Genomic DNA, 26,229 nt, shown 5'->3' on the forward strand with positions numbered 1-26,229 from the left:
GCAAATATCCAGACAATCTTTGAATTTTATGTATAAATTAGTTAACATTGACCTTATTTACCCGAATGCATCATAAAAATCAAATTATTCAAAACCTAGTCATCATCCCCATTTAAAATCACGTTTATTTAATACTGGCGACCCGCCCCAGCTTCGCACGGGTGCTATGTTGATATTAATATTATGATTAGTCTACAACAGAATATTATAATGATATTCTGTTGTGCATGTGCACACCCCGCGCTCTCCGACCGCTGCCAACCGGGACGAAACGAATAAAAAAAGTACTAAAATGTTTTGAAAATCTTTTATTTTCCTACAAATATTGTAGTTATTACAAAATGATAAAGTAAAAATAATTGTTCAACTACGACACTAACAGTGGAATTCATAAACGTTGAAGAGGCACCCCCAGGGGACCGTTCACTCGCTGAGTATCGAATAGTCAAACGCGCAAAAAGAGTTTAAATTCGATACAGCGGGTAAACGATCCCCTGGGGGCGCCCCCACAACTTCTATGAATTCCACTGTATGAGTATATGGCAAAAAAAGATCTCAGGTGGTCAGGGTTCAAGAATCATATACCTCTTCTAGTGTTAAAGATTACTTGCTCTCCTTGATTCACCAGTAAAGCGAATGCTTCTCAAGGTAAACCCAATTATAATAAAAACGCTATTCCCGTGACCCCACTTTTCAGCTCATCCATTTCAGAGAGCGAAAAACGTAACATTTGTCACTGCATCGGAATCTGTTGAATTAGATGCTCCAAGGGTTCAAGGCGAGAGGGAATTTGAGCTCATTTTTTGTCTCCCCGTCAAATCACGCTCGCATGTCTGGCGCTTTATGGTTCAACTTTTATACCCACGTTAATGTATTGCTTTTTTGACTTTGGTGTTATAAAAACTTAGGAAATAAGATTGAAGTGTTTTTAAGTGTTCGTAACATTGAGATAACTTTGACTGAACATTACAACATTATTATGTGGCTCCAGGTCAGAAGGTAGGTCTGATGTAAACTTTATGACGTCACGGAATTAAGCTGCGGCGGTCGCTACGCGCAGGTCTTACAAAAAGTACGTTAAAATCAAGACGCGAGAGGCCACTTCAGGCGTGATGACCTGCCACTGCACTCACACGTTACCGCTGATACCGAAAATTTTGTATTACTAGCTTGCATGTTCCGAAACTTCATGAATTGAATTGAATCGTACGTATTGAAATATAGAGCTTTACTTTTTACCCTACTTTGTCAGAATGAGGGTAATGTTTTACGCTTATATGTATGTATGTCCATTACTTTGGCACGCCCCACAGCCCAAACAGCTGGACGGTTTTTAACATATAAGGTGTCATTGAGTTGGTCAAAATTGTGGTAGTGACATAGGCTATATAAATTTTTAAAATGGCGCCCGTAAATGAGAAAATGGTGGAGGGTGGGTTTATGGCAATAGCACGGCACATAGTTCAAAGAGCCGATGGATGTTGGGTTCCCAAGGTGCTGGAATGGCGACCCCTCAGACCGAAAGAACAGTGTTGGACGATCCCACACTAGGTGGACTGACAACATCAAGTGGGTTGAAGGGAGTTTTAAAAAATAAAAATCAAAAATCATTTATTTCAAGTAGGCTCAGTTTACAAGCACTTTTGACAAGTCAGTTGACTATTTGTAAAGATTCTACCACCGGTTCGGAAGGCAGGTTCTGCTGAGAAGATACCGGCAAGAAACTCAACAGTTGCGCTTTTGAAAAAGTCATACAGTATTATAATTTACAATTGATAACAATTACTGTTTACATTTCTTATAGTTTTACTTCCTGTGTGAAGGTGGAAGCTGATCCAACGGCCTCCAAGCATCTTTATCATTAAGGAACTCATCAATGTTGTAGTACCCTCGACTAAGTAAATGTTTTTAACACATTGCTTAAAGCTATGCATTGGCAGGTCCATCACAGTCTTGGGGATCTTATTATAGAAGAGTACACCCAAACCTACAAAAGATTTTTTTACTCTTTGGAGACGATATGCAGAAATAACTAACTTATGCCCGTGTCTAGTAAGACGTGGGTTTAAATCTCCTTTTCGTTTGTACAAATTAATATTTTGTCTTACATATACTATACTGTTATATATATATTGACAGGCTACTGTTAGTATACCTATTTCTTTAAACTTTACATCTTACTATTATTAGTTTGGGTGTCAACCGAAAGCCAAACCGTCTTCCTGAAATAGAAACACTATATCACTTAAATGTTAAACTCAGAACCGAATTTGATATTTATACTTCTCTGTAAGCAAAGAGACTTTGAATAATCTGATCCGAATTCAAAACATAGTAAGTACCTCCCTATAAGCGAGTAATTCAGCTCCGAGCTCTAGTAACCTAATAAAACAACTTACAAAGCATGAGACTCATGAAATTTTCACGCGGAGCGAAGATTGCATTAATTGAAATTAAACATTTGCGCAAGCGGCCGTGACTTTACCCCTCTCGGGTGAATAGAGTCGTGCCTCGCCTAAAGATGGGGACACACTCGAGTATTATAGTCTAACTAATAATACGTGTATACTAATATAGTCCTTGGGCTCAGGAACAAAATATTTATATATTACTCTTCATTAGCGGAGGGAGCCCATTGGATATGACCTCTGTCTTCGGAGGGCGTAGGTACGAATCCGATCCAAGGCAAGCACCAACCTTTTAGTTTCAGCATTAAAAAAAATTAAATATCACGTGTATTATGGAAATACCGTGATAGCCCAGTGGATATGACCTCTGCCTCCGATTCCGGAGGGAGTGGGTTCGGATCCGGTCCGGGGCATGCACCTCCAACTTTTCAGTGCACACAATTTTAAGAAATTAAATATCACGTGTCTTAAACGGTGAAGGAAAACATCGTGAGGAAACCTGCATACCAGAGAATTTTCTTAATCAACCCGCGTTGGGCCAGCGTGGTGGACTATTGGCCTAACCCCTCTCATTCTGAGAGGAGACTCGAGCTCAGCAGTGAGCCGTATAAGGGATGATAACGATATGGAAATACATCATGATGAATGAGAATTTTCTTAGTTCTCTGCGTGTGAAGTATCGTGGTGGACTATTAGCCTATCTCCTCTGATTGTCAGAGAAAACTCATGCCCAGTGAGCGGAATCAGTTTGTTAATGAGACTATTCTCATCTATAGATATCTCGTGGCATGCATCTTAGGCCTACAGTACATCCAGAGGTATAAAGATCCTAGTACACTATCAACTCGGAGAAAGATCGGCACCGTATTAACTCCCGCCGTCCAGCATTCTTTGTATGAAAATTCTTAATGTGACGCACACTACTCGCTGTCAACCTGGTTGACCGCGAGGCAATACGATCATTAGCCGTTTCCCAGTATATATGTGGGCTACCTAACCTTTAGTCTCATGTGAACTATCTTGTCAGATCTAAACATTACCGCAAAACAGTATTTTCACAAAATTAAGTATCACAAAGAAGCTACTATCAAATAATATTGATTCGTTCTACCGACGTGTGTATCCCAGCTTTATAAAACGAATTGAAGCCAACTTAATGTGCTTGTTCGTATAGATTTTGCTTCGGTTTGAATTAAGTTCTGAAACCGACCGGAACGTTTTTTACATTCTACTAACAACTGTTTATTAATTTACGGGTTATCGAATTTATTTTATTTTTCAAGGATTGTTTTATCAAGAATATTTACGAACACAATTTACTAGCGGCACTAGCTTCGTTTTGACTTATGTGCACTTGCTTCTTCCCTATTGAACATCTTTTGTTCATAGTAGGTATTTTGTTTTGTTAAATACTAAGTTGTTAAAGCTTTTCAATACCAGCAATAATTGACAAAAAAGCGTATAAATCGGTGTACATTTAAAACATGAGCCACTCCATCAAACAGCAGAGACTTAACGTTATTTCGATTATCCATCGTGTTTATAATAACAATAATAATCAACCAATCATATATTAATACGCAATTACGGAATTTTATGATTTTACCCAATATTTTTTTCTCTGTCTGGAGGGGAATCTGCAAAGGGGATCCCTCTATGAGTTTCCTAGGTTGATCCAGAAGGTAATATGCCCGGAAAAAGTGCTCCAGGAAGACAGGGAATAAAGTGGATAGAAAATGTCAAAGAGTCATCAACATCATCTATGTCCACAGCTGGACATATGCCTCTCGCATGGACCTCCAATCATAACAGTCTCGAGCCGCCAGCATCCAGCGGTTTCCTGCGATCCTAGTGGGGGTCGACCAACACTGCGCTTTCCGGTGCGGGGACAAAGTCTGTCAAATAGTGGACCAAGTTAACTATCTCCGCGTCGTGTTCCTGATTACTGAGGGTCGTGACCCCTATCACACATTCACGACATTTTCCCGCAAGAAGTCGCGCCATGCGGCTCGGCTTTCCGTGACTTGTATAGCTTTGTGTACTTTTGCATTGAGAGTGGTGCGGATTTAATCTGACCAACGCATCGGGCTACGTCCTCGAGGTCTCTTCCCTTCCACCTTGCCAGTGATAACAAGTTTCTCTAAGTCATCTCCTTCTCTCCTGGCAATGTGACCAAATTACTCGAGGATCCTCTGAAGACAGGTGGTGGAAAGTCTTTTCGAGATGTTGAGTTGTTTCAACATCGATGCTTATGAATGCCTTTTCAACCCATTTTAATCTGGTTTTCGTTCCAATAATAGCATGACTACTGCTTTAGTTAAAATAACTGATGATATCCGCTCTGGTATGGATAATCAGTGTGTGACAATCCTGACACTGTTAGACTTCAGCAATGCTTTCAATAACGTTGATTACGATCTACTTTTGACCATTATGCGTTCTCTTAACTTATCTCCTTCAGTCATTGATTGGTTTCATAGTTACTTGCATGGACGCCAGCAGCGTATACGAGTTGAAGATTCACACTCCGGCTGGTGTTCAGTGAGTGCTGGTGTACCACAAGGTGGCGTGTTGTCTCCTCTCTTGTTTTCAATTTTTATTAGTACAATAACTCTAAATTTATCTTCTTTCTACCACTTGTACGCTGATGACCTTCAATTGTATGCCCAAGCTAAAATAGAAGACTTACCCCTTAAAATTAATTCAATGAATTAATTAATTTTTAAACATGGGACATCCTTTACGGTGTAATACCTTTGCCTTTTTCTCATGTGAAAAAATAAAATTAAAAAGCGAGAATTTAAAAAACAATTGGCGTGAATAATACACACTTGATTTTTTCCGAAATTCATTGTAAATTTGTGACCGTAACTTACATATTTTTCAACAATAATTGTTATTGTTGTCTTCGTCTAGTGAGAATGGTGATCCTAATTTGGAGATGGATGAAATTTTCAATCTGTTACCATGAAAGTCGAGACGCATTTACTTAAATACTTGCCTACAAAAAATTTAATAAGTGAAGAAAACAACAACGAATGGATTCACTTACGAAAGGAGTTTTTTAAACTATTATCTCCCACGTTTACCTCATATATTCATTATTCGTCTTCAAAGTAGTCGGAAATTATGTTACCGGGTAAAAGCATCTCCTTTAATATCCAAAATTATAGACTTTGTACATTTAATTTTCAATTAAAATAAATCATTGAATATTGAACTAAACTATTTTATTTTCTCGCAATCGTAGTGAAAAGCAGAGTGTAACACGTGGGGCTAAACCCATTATAAACTCGGTTTCTATTTAGGCGGAATAAATATATATAGGTATAAAATACCTCGTATATAATGGGTCTTTTTAGCCCCTTGTATAACAATCTACTATTTTACTTATTTTATTTATAAGAATTATTTTATTTATATTCAAAATAACTAATACTGTAAAGCTGAAGTATGTTTGTTTGTTTGCTTGAACGCGATGATCTCAGGAACTACTGGCCTGATTTCAAAAATTCTTTCAGTGTTTGATAGCCCATTTATCGAGGAAGGCTATAGTCTATATATTATCCCCGTATTGCTACGGGAACAGGAACCACGCGGATGAAAGCGCGCGGCGTCAGCTAGTACAAAATAAAATGATACGACTTTTTCATTTTGTATATAAATAAAATAATTCTCGGTGTCTGTGAGCGCACTCCGATTTTAGGGATTTTCTCTTAGTATGTTTGGTAAGTTAACAAAAAACAGAAAAATATATTGTATGCCAGCCACTCGCCATGGCTAAGGCAACAGGACATCCGATAAAACTGATCGTGGGTTGATCGCAACATGCAAATCACGACCAACACACGATCAGTTTTATCGGATGTCCTGCCGTAGCATCAGTGTATTTTTCACCCAGAAATTCATGCAGCAAAACAACATTTACCGGGTCAGCTAGCAAAGGTTTAAAATAATAACTCCATTCAATTACATTTATATTTTCTTTAACCCATCCCCGCCATAACCGGGCGAAGTTGAACATAATTCAGCCGAGCGGGTAAAAGTCACGACCGGCCGTGGAAATGTTTAGTTTTAATTAACGCACTTCACGTTCCGTGTAAAAATTCATAAATGGAGGGCGCTGTTACAGCTTTATAAATTTCCTCCTAAAATTTGACCGTTTTATATAAACCGCTAATAAAGATTATGCTTGTTTAATTTCAAATTCTATGTTTGTTGGGCAAAATGCTTTTTTTATAATAACAACTAGCTGTCGCCGCGCGGTTTCACCTGCGTAATTCCCGTTCCCGAAGGTATACGGAGATTATATACAGTCTAAGCCTACCTCGATAAATGGGCTATCTGCCACTGAAAGAATTTTTCAAATCGGACCAGTAATTCCTGAGATTGGCGCGCGAATCAAACAAACAAACTCTTCAGCTTTACAATATTAGTATAGACAAAACAGTCAACGGAAAAAGCAGACCGCTGTCAGCAAAATTATTTTTTTTAAATGCTACATTATAAGCACTTTTAGAACGTCATCATTATCAACATCATCATTTTCAGCCAATAGACGTCCACTGCAGGATATTGTCTATAATAAAACACCACATGACAAAATACGAAAAAAAAATCATTTATTTTATTTGTTTTATCTCCAAATAGCAGAATTAAACTCTCACAATTTTAAGGAAAAATTAAAAAGTGCGTAGGACCCCATCCGGAACGAAGTTCGTCTTATTCAGAATTTAATAAAAAAAAATTAAAATAACTTACATAAACATAATAGCAAAGCGTTATTAAACACACAAAATTACATACGTTTGTGTGTGTGTTTAACGTTTTTTCGTTACGTCACTGTTTCTGGCAGTACCCGCATAAAAGAACTTCGTTCTTAAAATCAAAAATAATAATAGTTTTACATTTTCTTTTGAAGTGCTTTTTCTTTTAAACTTGTTGCACACAATCAATTCAACGTTCCGTATAACGTCGGTGAAGGATCCTCTACATATTGATAAAACGTATCTACTGAACAATATAGGTACTATACATATCTACCCTAATTTATTTATGCCACTGTCATGAAATAATTGTAGCACGAGTAACTTTTGTTGACAGCATGAGTGCTACAATGGCTAATTACGTGCAGTGGCATACAATATTTTTTTCTACCACCATGACAAAAGAAATAAAAAAATTAACAAAACTTCGTAAATGATATATAATTGGAGTTGGGCATTGGCCTCCTAAATCTTATCTCTATTATATTTAAAAGTAAAAAATATATATTGCAACATGGTTTACCCATGTGGTAATGAAACAAACAGCCACGAATAGCTAGGTTTTGTATTGAGAAGATTACGAAATAAGAGTAGAAAGAGTATTTTTTATAACTATATATATTTCAAAAACAAATAATCGAGTAGGCGAGTAGCGAAGTAAATCAGGGCAGTTAGTAACACCTGATCGCGACCTCTGAGTTATTGCCTTTAGCTTGGATAATAACCTTTTGATTATTGTTTACCTTTGAGATTTCTCTGACGCAGTTGAGAATATCTTTATAAAAGAAAAGAGCTCGATTCGATTTATTAGATTGGGTTTTATATTCTACTAGCGGGCACCCGCGACTCCGTTCGAATTGTTTAACTTGAAAAAAATTAAGCGCGTTGAAAAATTCGCGTTTTTGTCTACCTTTGTTGTCACTATGATTTATTCCGGTATAAAAGTAGCCTTTGTTTTGCTCCAAGGTCCAATAAGAATAAATAGTCCAATTCTAACAAAGAATTAAAAAAAAGTTGGGATATAGCTGAACATAGAATCTTCACCTATTTGGAAGTCGTTTAAAAACTGATAGTAGGTAATTTTAACCACTGCAAAGTCGTTTTCAAATCGAAAACATTATCATCTGATCTTCCAAAATATATAATACTAGCTGATACCGCGCGGTTTCGCCCGCGTGGTTCCCATTCCCGTAGGAATATGGGGATAATATATAGCCTATAGCCTTCCTCGATAAATGGGCTATCTAACACTGAAAGAATTTTTCAAAACGGACCAGTAGTTCCAGAGATTAGTGCGTTCAATCAAACAAACAAACTCTTCAGCTTTATAATATCAGTATAGATACTAGATAGTATATATTTCTGGAATTTAATTTCATACGAAAGTGCATTTACGAGTATTTTGTTCGCATGCAAGTTTCATGCGAAGATCGGTAACTTTTTGATTATAGTCTTATGAAATTTGCTTTTAGTTTTATGCGCGTAGCTTAGAAACTGCTAGACATGCAAAGTGGAAAGTTTACATAAATTGAAGTTGAACTTTTACGATATTATTAGCCATTCCATTGGTGGCTTACCAGTTTCTTTGGTAGTTTGTCAATCGATTTATAATGATTTGCTAGCAAAACCTGATTTAAATTATTCAGGGAAAACATGACCAAATTACGTATCGAATACCTTTGCATATAAAAAAAAGAAAATACTATCTAAATTAGGCCAGTAGTTTTGAAAAAATAGGGTTTTAAGCATACAAGGGCAGTGTAACCGCAGTCAATAATATTGACAGTATTATATAAGGTGAAGCGAGCTACAGACCTCACTGACTGACTGTGTCAGACTGTTCAATTAAAACTGTAGGTCTGTAGCCCGCTTAAGGAAATACTGATACTATACCGAACTACATTCGCCGTGGCCTTTAGGCAACTAGAAGCAACCTTATCTTAGACTAGCTGGCGCCGCGCGGTCTCACCCGCGTGGTTCCCGCTGCCGTAGGAATACGGGGATAATGGATAGCCTTCCTCGATAAATGGGCTATGAACACTGAACGAATTTTTCAAATTGGTCCTCTTCTTAATACCCTGCCACTGACGAAGCAATTTGAAAGACGTACCTCAAATTTATATATTTGAAGATGTAATATTGATTTAGAAATATTCTCTAAGTACTTTAATTTTAGAAAATCGAATGTGCCACGGTTTCATGCGGCGTCTACCTTTCAACTAAGCTTTAATACTTTTCATAACTAGTCACAAAGTAAATTAGAAACTTTCTTTTCGTTTTTGCTTTCCTCATAATTTAATTTCTCCAATCTTAAAGAGTAAGTGAGCTACAGTCATCAGCTTCATGCTTAATTCAAGATGCATATCAACATGCTTAATAGTCCACTACAACACACAAATTTTCACTCATCTATAAGAGAGAGGTAATTTCTATAGATCTACGAATCAAAGCGGTGGGCTTGGGTTGATTTTAACGTCTCAGGGTCAGCTTCCTTCAGTAAGTTACCTCATAGAAGAAGGTTTATGAGCTTAGTAGGACTGCAATAATCACACTGTAAATAAAACAGAAACGACTGTTACGGGGTTTACTCTAACTTACTGATTTTTTTTTTTGTAAGGTGACTCGTGCTCAGTAGTGAGCCGAATATAGGTTGATAATGATGATGACTGATTACTGGATGGCATGTTAATAATTTCTCTGAAAGAAAAGAAACTCTCTTTGCAAAGCCTGACATAGGACTCGAACTTTATGGTCCTTAACTAAACCGACTAACGCTAATTTCTGATAATAATAATCACACAGTCAAATACCTAACTTAATGGTCTTATATATAGCGTATAAAATTTAAACATTTAAGTTAGTTGAATCACATAGAAGCGCTAACATAAAACGCCTTGAATAACTCTGAAATTCCAAAGCTGATGACCCAAGCAATTGTCACCTTGGCTAAAGCTCTAAACGCATAAATAATACAACGCAATAACACGGTAACTGCGGCGTGCCACTGTTATTGCTTCCATCTACAATCCCCCAACCATCCACAAACAGTAGTGATGTGACACAGCCGGATATTATATTTGTCGATAAAAGATTAATCTATCGAATCTGTACGTACTCGTAGAATATAACTGTAGGTTTTAGACAATATCAGTTTTATATTTACGTTGCTAGCGGCAAAAGCGTACTGCGAAACTATTTAAATAATTTAAGCGTCCTGGTACGACGCCGCGTAGAAACCGTCAAAGGCATGGGTAACTTGTACCTCTCCACAATGTAGGCCTGTTTCCATCTTAGTTTACCATCTGCATCAAGTCTAAATTGCCATTGAATTGAAAAAAAATACCATATGGATACTTAGAGAAATTTAGTCTTTAATAAAACTAATAACATAATTCAGTTACTTCATATTTCTCTAGATCTTATTTTCCTTTATGTAATAACGGGTATAAACATCATATTTTTTTGACACATCACACATTTTAAATGATTTTATATAAATATTTTTTTATAAATAAATTGAAATTTTATATTAATATCATCTTTTTTTCATTCAATTATTTTTAGTCAAATAATTTTTAAATACAGTAACACTGTATATACGTACGTACGTACGTACGTGTAATACGTAGTAAGTACTTGTAAATTTAAGTATATTTCTCTACTTGAAATATCGCTAGATTGAAAAAATTTTATTATACTGACAATTAATACGATATTTTCGAAACATTTAATTAAGCAGGACCCGTCTTACATAATTTTGTTCAATTGTTCCACAAAAGAGGTCTTATCGATTCACCAAATCTCTCGAAACAAATCACGTCACTAGAGATTCTCCCGTTCGTAAATGCGACATTCTTACGTGACAACGATTTATCCATGTATTGTTCTCCTTAATTTATTACCTTTTAAATTATCCGAAATTCCGCGTTCAAACAGAGGAAAATACATAAAAAAAATAATATCCTCCGAGCAATGTCTGTGTCATGCAAATGGAAAACGGAATCGTACAGTGAATGGATAGAAGTGCGAAAGGTTTGTACGAATTGTGTTTCAAAATTTCCTTTTTACAAAGTATTACAAAACTTTGCAATTTTTGGACTCCAATATTGAGAATGTAAATAAATAGTTATAGAAGTCGCGTCTTAAATTAAGAGGTGAATATGACATTGATTTTTATGCTTTCACGGCTAAACCTCTAAACCGGTTTAAAAAATTCTTTCACTAATGGAAAGCTACATTATTAGCGAGTAAAATAGACTACATTCTATCCACGTATTCCAACGGAAACAGGAACTTACGCGGATAAAATCGTGCAACGTCTGCTAGTACAAACAAATAATTTTATGAAAAAAAAACGAAAGCAAATAAGATAAAAAGGTATTTTAATAGAAAGCCTGATAAATGTAAAATATTAGGCATTATTGCTAATGAGGAAATAGTACCCTTCGTAAACCCGGATAAAATATAATTATAATCCCGGATAAAGCGCCGGAGCCGACATGATTATGTCAGTTATTTTCTTCCCAGGGTCTTCTTACTAACTTCCTTTCTATTTTATCCTTATATCACATAATTTTTATGGTAATCGAGTCTTTATGGTTATGTGTGTTCAATTTTTATCCTTTTCAGTAAGAGTTATGATCCGAACATATACGAGTACTTAATATATATACGAGGAGATTCATTAGTTTGATATTATGTTATATATATATATTGTTTACCATATTTTTTTATATTTTTGTAGAAATCAAGCAGTACAAGTAGTCCTCTCTCGGCGTAGGAGAGGAAGCTTAAAATTAAATTGACGATATTTTATATACCTACAGCTTAAACACCTATTAATTTAAATCTAAATATATAAGTGCTTAATTTATTTATTTATTTTTTTTTTTTTTTAAGAAAGATCAACAGCGTTACCAAGAATACAATTATACAATATTTCCTGTATGTTACAGCCAATTATAGATTTTCCATAGTTAGAACAATTTATAAAAAAACACAATCTGAGAGTACATTCAAGAAAAGGAAATAATAAAAAAAAGAGAGAAAAAAAAAATCACATTAAAATGTATGTATGAGTGAACGTTGGTATGAGAAATTGTGTGTGTGTGTGTGTGGTTGAGTGCGGTATGTTGTGGGTGTGTGTGTATGTGTGAGTGTGTGTGTGAAGACAGTGTGTGGTAAGTAATTAACTATTTAGTTTTCGCTAGATGTCGCTTAAAAGTCTTTTTTGAATATCGGAATATGTCAATTTGTGCGTATAGCTTATTGTAGCTATCTTTAACTCTGGTCATTACCGAGTTCTTAGTAAAGATTTTCCTTTTATGTGGCACTTGGAATAACGTCTTTCGGCGGAGTCGAGTAGGAGCTGCTATTAATTTAAGTTTTGATAACAGGTGAGGACTATCAATATGCCCATTTACTATATCATATAACAGTGACATATCAGCAATTTGCCTTCTCTGTCCTAAGGTTTGTAATTTATAATGGCCACAGTTGTCATCGTAATTCAGAGGAACAGTATGTGTACGAAAATTTAAGTGTTTAATAAATTTACGTTGAATTCTCTCTATATCTTCCCTTGGCTTTATATAATATGGTGACCATACACTACTACAGTATTCTAAATTGCTGCGGACATATGCAAAATAAATAGTTTTAAGTGTATTGATATTATGAAAAGGCTTGCAGGTTCTTAATACAAATCCCAGCATAGAGAAAGCTTTAGTGGTGATTACATCAATATGCTCATTGAAAGACATTTTTTCATCTAGTATAAACTTTTGTTTAATAATTTAATCAAATTACGACTAAAATACTGTCTTGCGTTTTTGTCACGTTCAGTGTGCGTAGTGGAGGAGTTTTCAATACTTTCATACTGTTACTATCACGTTCACGTAAACGCAAATTTATTTGGAATTGAAACAGTTATGCAGTAGTGCCACTAGATGGCGCTGTTTCAATCCCTTAGAAATTCGCGTTTACGTTACGTGACAGTAACAGTATCAAACTGCCACTAGGCCCTCTGTGCAAAATCACACCATCATCGTCAATCCAAAAGTTACACGTACTCGTATGGTATGTAATCAATTCAAGTGTAAGTGTTAGTTAATTCTAAGAAAAGTAAATAATAATCTTACATGAAAAAAATACTACTTATTCCTGGGACTAACTGACGTTGATGGAAGAACTAAGTAAAGAACAAAATAAACAACAAGGATGCATTTATTTCTCTAGTAAATTTGTTCCACAGGTTTCCATTTTGGAAGCTAATTGCACTTTTCCGTTCACTATTGACAGTTTGTGCAACCAAGTTTACAAGTTTAGTTTAAACTTTGAAAATTTACAATATAAGTTGAGCGCTTTCAGGTTTTTCTCAAATTGGTTTGCTAATTAGCGTTCTGTTTTTTATTTAACATTCACTCTTGCGGGTATTTGCTGTTTTTTTAGTCTTAAAACTGAGTTTAGAACACAACTGTAATTTTAACGTAAAGAAATAGTGTAATTTGTTTACAGAGTTAAAATGTTACTTTGGTTTAATTGACTCAAAAGAATTTAATAATTTAGAAAATTCCACATTTCCTAAATACACAAAACAAATAACTAGAATTTGAATATCTCTATGTTCGTCACTAAGGTACTTTCCGACGTGTGTTTTAGTGATAAGTTGCGAGTTTTTTTTAATCAAACTATAAGGGTCTCTGACGAAGTATTCTAAGGGTCTGGAAACTGGGTGCATATCATAAAGTTACACATTCCTACAGATCGTCTGGCAATGTTCATTACCACACAGGTAAATCGTGCTATAATAGTTTTGTTTTTATTTATAATTAGTTCCATGGCATTGGAACCACGGGCATGTCTCTGAATAAGTTAAGAGTTTTATTAAACTCAAGCGTGCAGAAAAACCTTATTACAGTGTTAATGATTATATAAAAGACTAAAAAAATGTATTGAACTGTACTAGGTATACGATTGTATACTTGATTATAAATAACTTTGTAAAATGGTGATAAACAAAAAAATAAACCTTGGTTAAGTTTCCTGTGGGTGCATCTCGGACCAATGCGCATTTGGAACTTTCGTAACTTAAATTTTAACATATGTCACTGCACGTAATTAGCCATGGCTATTATATATGTTTTTTTAATAATTACCACTATTATATATATTTTTTTCACATTCTCAAATTGGGTATACTTATAGTATACAGGTATACTTATAAATCTAATAATTAATTAATTCTGGTTCGCGTCATTACACGAAAATCAACGACGCTACAACGGTCTTCATTTCACATGACAGTGGTATAAATAACTATTATTTATCAAAATCGGTACTAGAATAATATACTTATATATATATATATATATATATATATATATATATATATATATAAGTATATTATTCTAGTACCGATTTAGATAAATATCAAATCAATTTATATTTATATATATAAATTGCTGTTCGTTAGTCTCGCTTTATCTCATCTTGGTCTTGAAATGTTCGTGGAGATATAGAGAAGGTCTAAAAGGTGAGAAAAACTAGAATAATTGCCGGGAAAACCATAAAAACAACCTTTTTCTATTTCCCATAAAAATGTTTTAGAGTCAAGCGGAAGGGTAGGGGTATGGAGGGGTAGGGTAGGGTTAGAGTAGGGATAGGGAAGAAGTGCACATAAGTCCAAGCGAAGCTTGACCGGGTCCGCTAGTCACTTATATTATTACATTTACATTTCGAAAGCTTTCGATCAATCAATTATTAGCCACGTCTAATACAGTTTGGTTTGGCACACTACACTATGGGTATTTATTCCTATAACTTGAGCACTACGGGAGCTTAAAATGGTTTATGTTAGGAGTTTTCGCACTAATTGGCATCCAGTGTTGAGTGTAAATTTTGTTACTATAGTGATCGATGTTTCATTTATTTTGTAACTTGAAGGTTTTTCAATGAAAAATATTAAAAACTAACGATGAGAGAGCTAGCCAGAAGTGGACATCTGCTGCGAAATTTGAATTTTCACCCTTATTGCGCGAGGCCGATACCATATCTTTCTATACCGTTTCCACCATCCATTCCTACTGCTTTTCTTCAATCGATTCCTTTTATCTTAAAAATGTAATTATAATAGTCATTCATAATTAGAGTAAATATTAAAGCTGGTTTTATATGGTTCACCACACATACCTTTTTTTGTAACATAAGCTAGCTCTTAACAGCACATATCGGTTATTCGTGAAAAACATTTATTGATTGAATATCAATCTTGCTAAAAAGATTGCCAAGGTATGGGACGTGATGTGAAATGATGTGGATTGCAAGAAAAATGTTAAAATTTGCAAATGTAAAAATTCAATTGAAGAGAAAGACCAAAGAAGAGATGGTTAGAGTATGTGCAAGAGCATACATGTTATTATGTAAAATATAGATGTAGAGTTGATGTGTCATAGAAGTGAATGGTAGAGATTGATTGACTCCACTTCAGTAGAGGGGGAAGGAAAATTCATAATCAAGCATGCTCGTCGAGCATGTATCGACGTCGACGCCCAGCCTTACAAGCAGAGTAACACGCGGCCTGCTATTTGGCACCAAAACGTGCAATGCGTGTAAAAAAACAATCCCCGAATTGACTATTCGAAGCTGGCTCCTTTCCATTTCCATTAGCAAATGTTTAACCAAAGTGTTTCCCGAACTTGGTGCCACGAACTGGAAGCCATTTACTTTTTATCACTGTCCACTAACTAACTTTTTTCATTTGTTTGCTCCCCCGCGGTTCAACCGTAACTAATTTTTGGGGAAAATGTCCGATACATATTTTTTCTTGTACCTATATTACTTGTGAAGCCGTGATATCCCAGTGGATATGAAGTATATATCTTACGAAAATGTTACAAAATTTAATAGAGCTTAGCCTTTTAGAAGTGTGGGTCAAAGATTAGTAGGTAGGTAATTTGAACCACTTCCTCTAAATTTAGGATTTGCATGCTTGTTCAGGTCTGATGATACATTAGAAAAGATTCCCACAAAATTAAGATCTATCTTTTTTTTAAATCAGTTAAAAATATTACAAAAATTTTACTCTTATGGTGGTCATCAATAAGATATTCTGCAAAGATGAACGAACATGTAGCTTTTATATATAACTAGCGGATGCCCGCATCTTCGTCCGCGTGGAATTCAGTTTTTCACAAATCCCGCGGGATTTTTTCGGAATGAAAAGCAGCCTATGTGTTAGTCCAGAAAAAATCCAAAAAAAAAAAATGAACCCATTAATGTTGTGATCAGGATTTCTTTGGTTCGTTTTGTTTCACAAAACTTTTTTTTTGGATACGATCAGTCTATTTACAATGCGAAAATTGTATTGACATTTCAAATTCATAACTTTCAAGGTAAATCTTGAAACCCTTTTTATATACCTACCTACCCTCATAATTAAACTCGAGTAATTTTAATTGGCAAACATCGGTAGGCAGGTACAATAGTATCGGATGGCTGTTAAGACAGCCATTACAAACTTGTGCAATCAATTTTAAGCCTGGCTTTAAACAATGTGTTTATCAAAGCCAATACCAGTGGTATAGGAGAGGGGGAAATCCAAACACATTAAAATTATTTATTTGAACAAATGCAATAAATATGAACGTATTGGGTGAGTAACTGATATCTAATATATAAAATTCTCGTGTCACAGTTTTTGTTGCCATACTCCTTCGAAACGGCTTGACCGATTTTGATGAAATTTTTTGTGCTTATCCGGTATCTATGACAATAGGCTAACATCTATTTTTCAAACCCCTAAATCCCAGGGGTAGGGTAAAAGTAGGGTATGACTAGGGTAGGGGTAGGGTTGAGGTAAGGTAGAGGTAATGTAGGGGTAGGGTAGGAGTAGGGTAGAAGCAGGGTAGGGTAGGGATAGGGAAGAAGTGCATCATAAGTCAAAGCGAAGCTTGAGCTGGTCCGCTAGTATTCTATAAAATTTAATTTCAGAAATATGAATTATACAAAAATACTATTAGATTTTCAATGATGTTAGATACATCTATCTAATTATAAGTATGTAGAAGAAAGATTTGATTGTTTATTTGCTTGCATTGAATAGATTCTGAAACTACTGGACCGATTTGAAAAATAGTTTCACCATTAGAATCTTACATTATCTAACCCCACACTCCTTTTGGTTTCTACACGGCATCGCACCGGAACGCTAAATCGCTTGGCGTCTTTGCCGGTAGGGTCCCACCATCCAGACCTGGACCAATTAAGAAAACCACCGCGCATACCGCGGAAGCCGTCAAAACCGCTGGTACGTAAGTGAAACCACATGGCGTCTACAAATAATTACAATTATTGTAACATAGATTATGCTGCAAAGTTACAGTTAGGAAAGCACTTTGTAACTACGAGTGATAATAACATAAATTAGCCCTTTTTAAAAGCGAATTGAAAGAATTTCAAGTAATATATTAATGAAATAAATGGAGAATTCATATTTTTATATTGTAGCTACATTGGACGGTTTGTACAGGCAGGTACATGACAAAGTAGCAACTGAAGCACAAAGTACCGAGCGTGAACAAACGCCTGTAGGGAAATAGTAGCTTCGTTTGTCTTCAAACCGACATCAAACGAATGGATCGAACATGTAAACTTGCATAACTATTCAAACTGTTTGACCGTCTCTGGGATCTTTTTACAAGCTTTCATCTCGCAAACACGTTTAGTTTTTTCTATATAAGTACATATCTACTAATGCATTTTGAATCTTTCTAAGCGCGAATCTCGAGAACGGCTGAACCGATTTCGCTTTCTCCTGAAACTAAGCTAAGGCCTCAGAACATTCCCTACACATACAAGAAAAGCAAAACCACAAATTGACTCTTACATGGCTTCGATACCGACTCTATCAAGCTCTACTACATCTACATCAACTCAAGCATAGCAACGAACGGCTTCCGCCTGCTCAATACATAAAGATACAAAAAATACATGTAAACTAAACCCCGTTGGACTAACCACTCAAAATGAAATAAGAAATTATGTTATGGTTGCTAATTCCAATAAAGACCACGAACCCTACAAAGGAAAAACAAAAATAAATAATAAAAACAAACAAGAAAAGTGGTTGAGGGAGGGGTTCGGCGCTACAACCCACAAAGGGTTGTAGCGCCGAAGGAAGAAGAAGAAGAAGACTATTTTCTCTTTCACGTTCTCTCTTAAGTACCATCGCAACGAAAGCAAGTACGATATTTACGCAATCTTTCTATTATCTATCTTTTAACATTTTGTAGGTAAGAGTGGGAAAAAAATATTATAGTAACTTCGAAAAAAAATACAAACAGAGCACTTAACCACGGCGTGCAAGGAACACGTCTTAATTTGGTCTGCCTTAGGACTGAAACCTCATAGTCGATGCGAATAAGCGACTCACAAGACAAACTGTCGGTTTCTGTATAATAAAACGAGCACAAAGGTTACATCTAATCCGCGGTGTAGCGCGCCTGAGCTCAAATCTTCACAGTCTCACAAAGCTCGCTAAACACGTGTCAAGTGTGTTAAGGCGGCAGTTAATCTCAGTTAAGGGGTTACGAGAGCGGCGGGATCGCGCGAATTTGTTTACGTGTGTTTTCTTACGTGACGTTTGTCATAATTATGCTAAGTGCCGTTGACAACGATTTGTGGATTTGTGTAACGCATTTTTAACTCCCAACGCATAAAGGGGTGTTATGAGTTTGAACGCTATGTGAGGGTATGGTACCGTAGCTCTTAAACGGGTGTACCGATTTCGACGGTTTTATTAGAGCTGGTTTTCCAGTGATGGTTCTTATATGTTTCGTCAAAATCGGTTTCAAGTTAAGGTGGGTGAGAGTGGGAATGAACATTTTTCATTTTTTATTTCATTTATTTCAATTAGGCTTAGTTTACAAGCACTTTTGCAATGTCAGGATTATGCCATAATATAATCTGATGGTGGTAATAATAGTCCAAAATTTAAAGTTACGAGGGTTCCAAATGCACCTTGGTCCGAGAAGAGCCCACAACATACTCAGCCAACAGAAGGACTTTCTAATGTCTACATACAGCCAAATGAAAGATCATGACAATTTCATTTACCTATACCTACCTACATTATAAAACATGAAAACGAACCAAATCTTTAATAAGTAGTTGCAGGTAAAAAGTTAACTATTGAAATAAGATTATGAAAATACAAGTTAAATGGGTAACTTAATCGCTAGTAACATGGATGCCACGGATGACTGAAGTCAAACTAAACTAAATATTACTTTACAATACATTACCATCGACGTGTCGTGAAGCTGAAGTGTCAACGGGTGGGGCTTATAGTTCGAAGAGCTGGTAAACGTTGGGGTCCCAAGGTGCTGGAATGGCGACCCCGCACCAGGTGAAATGCCGACATCAAACGAGTCGCAGGGCATTTCTTTATTATTGTTTTATGTTGTATTATTTTTTTTTATTGTTTACAAGTTAGCCCTTGACTGCAATCTCACCTGATGGTAAGTGATGATGCAATCTAAGATGGAAACGGGCTAACTTGTTAGGAGGAGGATGAAAATCCACACTCCTTTCGGTTTCTACACGACATCGTACCGGAACGCTTAATCGCTTGGCGGTACGTCTTTGTCGGTAGGGTGGTAACTAGCCACGGCCTAAGCCTCCCACCAGCCAGATCTGGACCAATTGAGAAAATCTCAATCGGCCCAGCCGGGGATCGAACCCAGGGCCTCCATCTTGTAAATCCACCGCGCATACCACTGCGCCACGGAGGTCGTCAAAACTTTCTGCATACAGGCGGCTCATCAAAAGGCCTACGTGCTGCAGTAATCGTTCATCGGCTGTTAATATGATGATGATGATATCATTAACATTAGATAGATCATCTGGTGCGTTAAACTAAAAAATTATATAGCCCCACACCTTTCACCCATAGTTTCGTCGTTATCAACCCATATTCGGCTCACTGCTGAGCTCCAGTCTCCTCTAAGAATGAGAGGGGTTAAGCCTTAGTTCACTACGCTGGCCCAATGATTGGCAGACTTCACACACTCAGAGAAAATTCTCTGGTATGTAATTTTCCTCACGATGTTTTCCTTTTTCGTTTGAGACACGTGGTATTTAATTTCTTAAAATGCACACAACTGGAAAGTTGGAGGTGCATTTTAGTTTCCATTTATAATTTCATCCCCACACATGACTCAAATTTGGATCCACATGCATCGCATAACCTAACCATAACTTCTGGACCCATGAGTATTGATAGACACGTCCCGTATTTTTCCTGAACCTTTAGTAAATATTATGAGAACATCTCAACGACCGACATGTAACCGCATCTCGTTTATTGACTCACACTGCTTGTTTAGCGGATAACGAGATAAAACAGTATTTATTACGTATTCCATTCGTATGTTTGCTTTTGTTATAACATAACGCTCATTGTTTGTGGAAGCCCATTTTCTGATAAGTTACTTCTTATACATAAAAATGAATTACTGTTTGTTGGTTCCGCATGATTAAGCCACCACGGTAAAAGAGACTCTTCACCGAGAGTTCAGGGTTCAGGCTGAATTATTATAGTTTCCATTCTTAATACAGTATTTTACGACTCAGGGGAACGGTAATATAAGTCATTTGAAAAAAAACATCATTTAGCTGGTGGGAGGCTTCGGCCGTGGCTAGTTACCACCCTACCGATAGAGACGTACCGCCAACCGATTTAGCGTTCCGGTACGATGTCGTTTAGAAACCGAAAGGAGTATAGATTTCGTCCCACTCCTAACGAGTTAGTCCGCTTCCATCTTATATTGCATCATCTCTTACCATCAGGTGAGATTGTAGTCAAGGGCTAACTTGTAGAGAATAAAAAAATATTACAAATGTACGTTGAGATTCCAGGGTGCTAGAATTACCCCTACTATGCGGACTTAGTCGTTAATCGAATCACAGGTTGACGTTCTCATAATTGCTTTTGTGCTCATAAAAGGCCTTTTTGTAAGTCCCTAAAAAAGACTATCGACCAGTGGACGTCCATTAGCTGATCTGATGATGATGAGTTACTTCCTATCTAAACCAACGAAATGGCAATATAAATTTGCTCTGAGTAATAAGATGTAGAAATGTTTAGATAAAATCCCAATGGAACGGCCAAAAACTCGAAACCTTTTTATGGGAGTGGCCCATCCACCTAGTTTTATATTAAAAACTAGCGGACGCCCGCGACTTCGTCCGTTTTCACACATCTCGCGGGAACCATGGTTTTTCTGGGATGAAAAGTATATGTGTTAATCCTGAGTAAGTAATGCTTTAGCCATGAACGTAACAGATATACAGACTTACTTTTATTATAGGACTCAAAAGGTGATTACAAATATAAGAAAACTAATGTCGAACAAAGGTTATGATTCACAACACTTGTCAGGACAACTTAATTAACAAATCAAACTGTAACCAAAATAAGACCCTAGAATGGCAGAGAATGACCTTGAGTGGAGTCACGTACTTGTGAACGATGTGTGTAGGGTTAAAGGATCCTTTGACAGTCGACTAACACTCCCCTTTTCCACTCAAGTCACTCTCTCCACCTATCCCAAGTAACCCATAAAGAATTACACAACAAGATCGAGAGAGAGATCGAGCGACGTCATATCCGTCACAGACTACTATTTCCAACACTAAACGGCGATAACACTTTAGCATTTGTGATATTCAATTTCATTCATAATCATTTGTAATATTAGTTTGCATCATCACTTACCATCAGATGGCCTATTCACTAATTTGGTCTTTATTAACAACCTTTTAAAATAAATATAAAATCAACTGAGAAATGTCATCTACCTACAATATCAGTAAGCACCGGATGATATTTGTTACATAAAATCGCAATTTCGTATATGCCAACTAACATACGTCTTAGTGAATTAGCCTGCAGGTGAGATTGTAGTCAAGGGCTAACTAACTTGAAAAGAATTGAAAAAAAAGTAGATACATAGATAAATAATATGAAGCCAATAAAAAGTAAAGGTCAATCAACTCCGCGTACATTTTGAATACCTATCCTAATATCTTTCTTGCGACATACGAATCCATTGTTCATTTGATCAAGTTTATTAAATAAAGACCCGCAGCATCTGCGCCCGGAGATTGTTTTATATTAATATTCGCTCGCCTTTATGCCCCGGGGTTGTATTGGAAATATGGGTTTTACCCTCCGTTAACTTTGAAAAATGATTTATATTATTATATTTTTGTGCGGGACTTTAGGGCCCGTGTGCAATGTATTGGATTGATTGATTTAAAGTTTGAATGAGACGACGAGGTTCGTTTGAGCGAATTTTGATTGTTGCTTGTATGGATGTAATCTTTCAATATTTTTAAATTAAATTGATACTCTCTCTCTGATTGATACGTAATATTTTAAATTGATACTCTTATTTAAAGTCTTTTCAATGTTTTTGATCTTTTTGTGATAAAGTAATGGTTGTCTACAATTTTGTCTGATGTCATTACTATTTTTTTGGTATTTTTAATCTTTTTTTAAAAAATTTTAACGATTTGCACATTTTATTTTAATTAAACATTTATTTATTATACCTATGAATATAAGAGAAGTAACTGGCCCTTAAGACACGGGCTTACCAAGTTTAAGGGCCAGGACTTCATTGTAATTCTATACTGAGTATTTCGAATAAACATTTCTTAATCTTTTTATTCTTACTATTGATGAGTAAACGCTTAACTTGCAATTTACTCGTCAGTTGACTTGAGCTTGAAACCGAACACGCTACCGAACATAATATTTATATTATATAGCTTGATATAGCTAAAGTACAATATTATAACATAATTACCAATTTTAACCGAGGACATCAAGCGGATCGCAGGGAGCTGTTGGACATTCGCAGCTCGAGATCGTTGTGTTTGAAAGTCCATGCAAGAGGCCTATGTCCAGCAGTAGACGTTCATCGGCTGATAATGATGGTGGATGGATGGATGATAATTATCATTGTATACCATAATTAATTGTAGTATTTATCCTTGTCCACAGGTCCTGTAGAAGCATCATTGCTGCTTGTCATACTCAGTTTTACCTTCAGAGAAGTTTTAAGGTAATTTTCAGTCCTTTCAACAAGATTATAAAGATTTTCTGTCTATTATTATATAAAAAACTATCATGTTTAATAGAACATTCCCGCCAAGTGCTATGGCATATCTATGGGCAATATACTCGTAGGCCTTTGAACTAGAGGCACAGATTATATACCGGCAACTAAAACCTTCAGAGCGAATTAATAATGCTGGTTGGCGCCAAAAATTACCTTAGTGGTTAAACTTCAATCTCAAAGATTCTTACTATAAGTATGGAATACCCTTCCGGTGTCTATGTTTCCTGTCACCTTCAACACCAAGAATACAGCGAATATATGCATCTTATACTTATAAATATGGATATTCTTTGGTTCAGAACAATCATATATCCCCTCTGACTAATTTAAACCATATATTACACGCCACAAAGCTATAATCTGTTTTATATCACGTGTTTCCAACCGTCACTCTTTGTGCATTTTTTTATGGAAAAATAAGTCCCGAAGGCATTTTTCGGTACACGTCAGTGTGGAGGTATAAATCCCAATGGCGTGTGAGAGAATTAGCGCGTTCCAACTTGGACCTCATCACTGCATTCCATCAGGCGTTATCATAGTCAAATGCATTCAATAAGTGAACTTTAATATGAAGGAATTGATATTTGTGTATTATTCTGTAAAAAAAAAATATTTTTTTGTAATGAACATTTACCATATTTTTGCATACCTAACCATATTATATTATTATTATATTATATAATAATATATATTATTATTATTATTATAACCAATTAGTCTAATGTTAGGAGTGGGAATAACACTAGTCCAGCGGGCGGGGATCGAACCCCCGGTGTTGATCCCCGTACCCTTTATCGTAGACAATTGAGGCTTGTAATAATTTTTAATCTATTTATATTTTTCTTTTCAGAGTGATCCTGCGATGATGTATGGCCTAATGGAGTTAGGAAATTAGCAGTTTTGTAAATAGATAAGAGATTTTAAACAACATGTGAATTACATTAGTATTTAAAGGTTACACTATTATTATTTTTATTATTTTCATCATACGTTGTATAGAGAAATAGAAAGGAAGAAATAAAAATTAATGAACATGAGGTAATAGAAAAATAATTTAAGTTATGGTTAACTAAATGAAAGTTAGCCCGCTGCTAACTTGTTAATTATTAAATATAACGTTAATCATCTAATGATTTTTATTTAAGAAGCTATAACAAGTGTTGATTTGTTACGATGTAACAAACAATTAAAATAATTATTGTATTAAAATGAGATAAAGTTAAAGTTTTTATTTCATTATCTTTTCATTAATCATACTTGTTGAATTGAATTTATTAGGACTAAATAATTTTTTTTATTAAGTTTTTTATTTTCAATAATGTATGATCAACCATAAATATATATATAGTTCCATTAGTATTCCAATATAGTTAAATTAAAATATTCTTATGTAATATAATATGGTTGTGTACCTAACCTTTATTAAATCTACTTGTTACCATTGTTAGTTTATCACAATATTTTAATAAATTTGTTAATTTCCATCACTTTTTACATTCCCTAATACAACGAATAATACATAAAGGTAAATAAAACTGATTTTGTATTAGAATTATGTTAAATAGTGATCCTAAATAATAGTTGGAAGATTGTTTACTGAATAAAATCTATATAAATATAAGTATTTCAGTTTAGGTTTGCATCGAATCCAGTGTTTATTCAATCAATTGAGAAATACGAGTAGACAACCCAGTGTACAATTTGAGTTATTTCGTACTAAACGATCCTTTTCCTATTTTGTTAAAATTGATAGTTAGTTAGTAGATAGTTTTTGTTATAATTGGTATCAAAAAATCCCTAGTGCATTTGAAATACTGCAAGTAGTCAATGTTCAATATTTTAACAAAATAACAATCTATTCTAATATTATAAAGCTGAAAAGTTTGTTGTTTGAACTACTGGTCTGATTTGAAAAATTCTTTCAATGTTAGATAGCCCATTGATCGAGGAAGGCTATAGGCTATATATTATCCTCGTATTCTTACGGGAACGGGAAACACGCGAGAGAAACCGCGCGCGTCGCTAAAACTTTCGTTAATATTAATTACTATTAATATTTACGAAAGTGTTTGTCTCTGCTAATTGAACACAAAACAGAACAATATTAAATAGCCGACGCTCGAAACAATTCCATTTTTGCCAAATCCTGCGGGAACCATGATTTTTTCGGAATAAAAAGTAGTTTTATAACAATCTTATCCAAATCGGTTCAATAATTGGAGTGAAGGAGTAACAAACATACCAACTTTCGTCTTTATAATATTACGAATAGTTTGATATAAAATTCTAAAACAAACATTTATTTTCTTCGAAAAGAACTTCTTCAGATTTGTGTCAACTTTCCACGGTAGAATCTACATTCCGAACCGTTTCTAGAGTCGCTATTAGCAGACATAATTATGTTATCCATACAATGCTTGTATGCCTGCTTGATTTAAATGAATTTGAATTATTGTACATTCGTAACATATAGACCTATATACTAATATAGGTAAAATTATATAATATACCATGTAAATAATTATGCCGTACTTTCAAATAATAATTTAATGATCTGTGCATTACACCAATATTATGTTCTTTACCTTTATTTTGTAGATGATTATGTTGAATATAAAAAAAGGAAATTATTATTTATGTAAATATAAAATACAAAAAAAAATTGGCTGTAAACTAATGTTAAATTTTCTCTTCAAATACATAATATAATAAATAAGAAAAATCCTAATAGTTTATTTGGAATTATATAAAAGTAATATATTCAGATAATGTGAAATAATGTATGTAAGTAGGAAACATGATAATTATGAATAATATTTACTCGTATAGGTATTATATAAATTAGTGGAATTGTATATAAACGTGACT

The 26,229-nt window shown here is 35.2% G+C and overlaps 1 protein-coding gene across 2 annotated transcripts in view; it reads left to right on the top strand.

Moving 5' to 3' along the window:
* The window catches only part of LOC112047244 (uncharacterized), a 350,719-nt gene extending 324,953 nt beyond the window's left edge, over positions 1–25,766 (top strand). For both annotated transcript variants that reach the window (XM_024084289.2, XM_052882394.1), the window contains exons 9-10: positions 23,244–23,304; positions 24,212–25,766. In XM_024084289.2, the coding sequence (XP_023940057.2) occupies positions 23,244–23,304; positions 24,212–24,227 (77 nt within the window). In that variant the 3' untranslated portion in view covers positions 24,228–25,766. The remainder of the gene's footprint in view (positions 1–23,243; positions 23,305–24,211) is intronic.
* Positions 25,767–26,229: the final 463 nt, after the last annotated feature.

The sequence above is a fragment of the Bicyclus anynana genome, chromosome 7 (genome assembly GCF_947172395.1).
Source record: "Bicyclus anynana chromosome 7, ilBicAnyn1.1, whole genome shotgun sequence".
NCBI classification, from domain to species: Eukaryota; Metazoa; Arthropoda; class Insecta; order Lepidoptera; family Nymphalidae; genus Bicyclus; species Bicyclus anynana.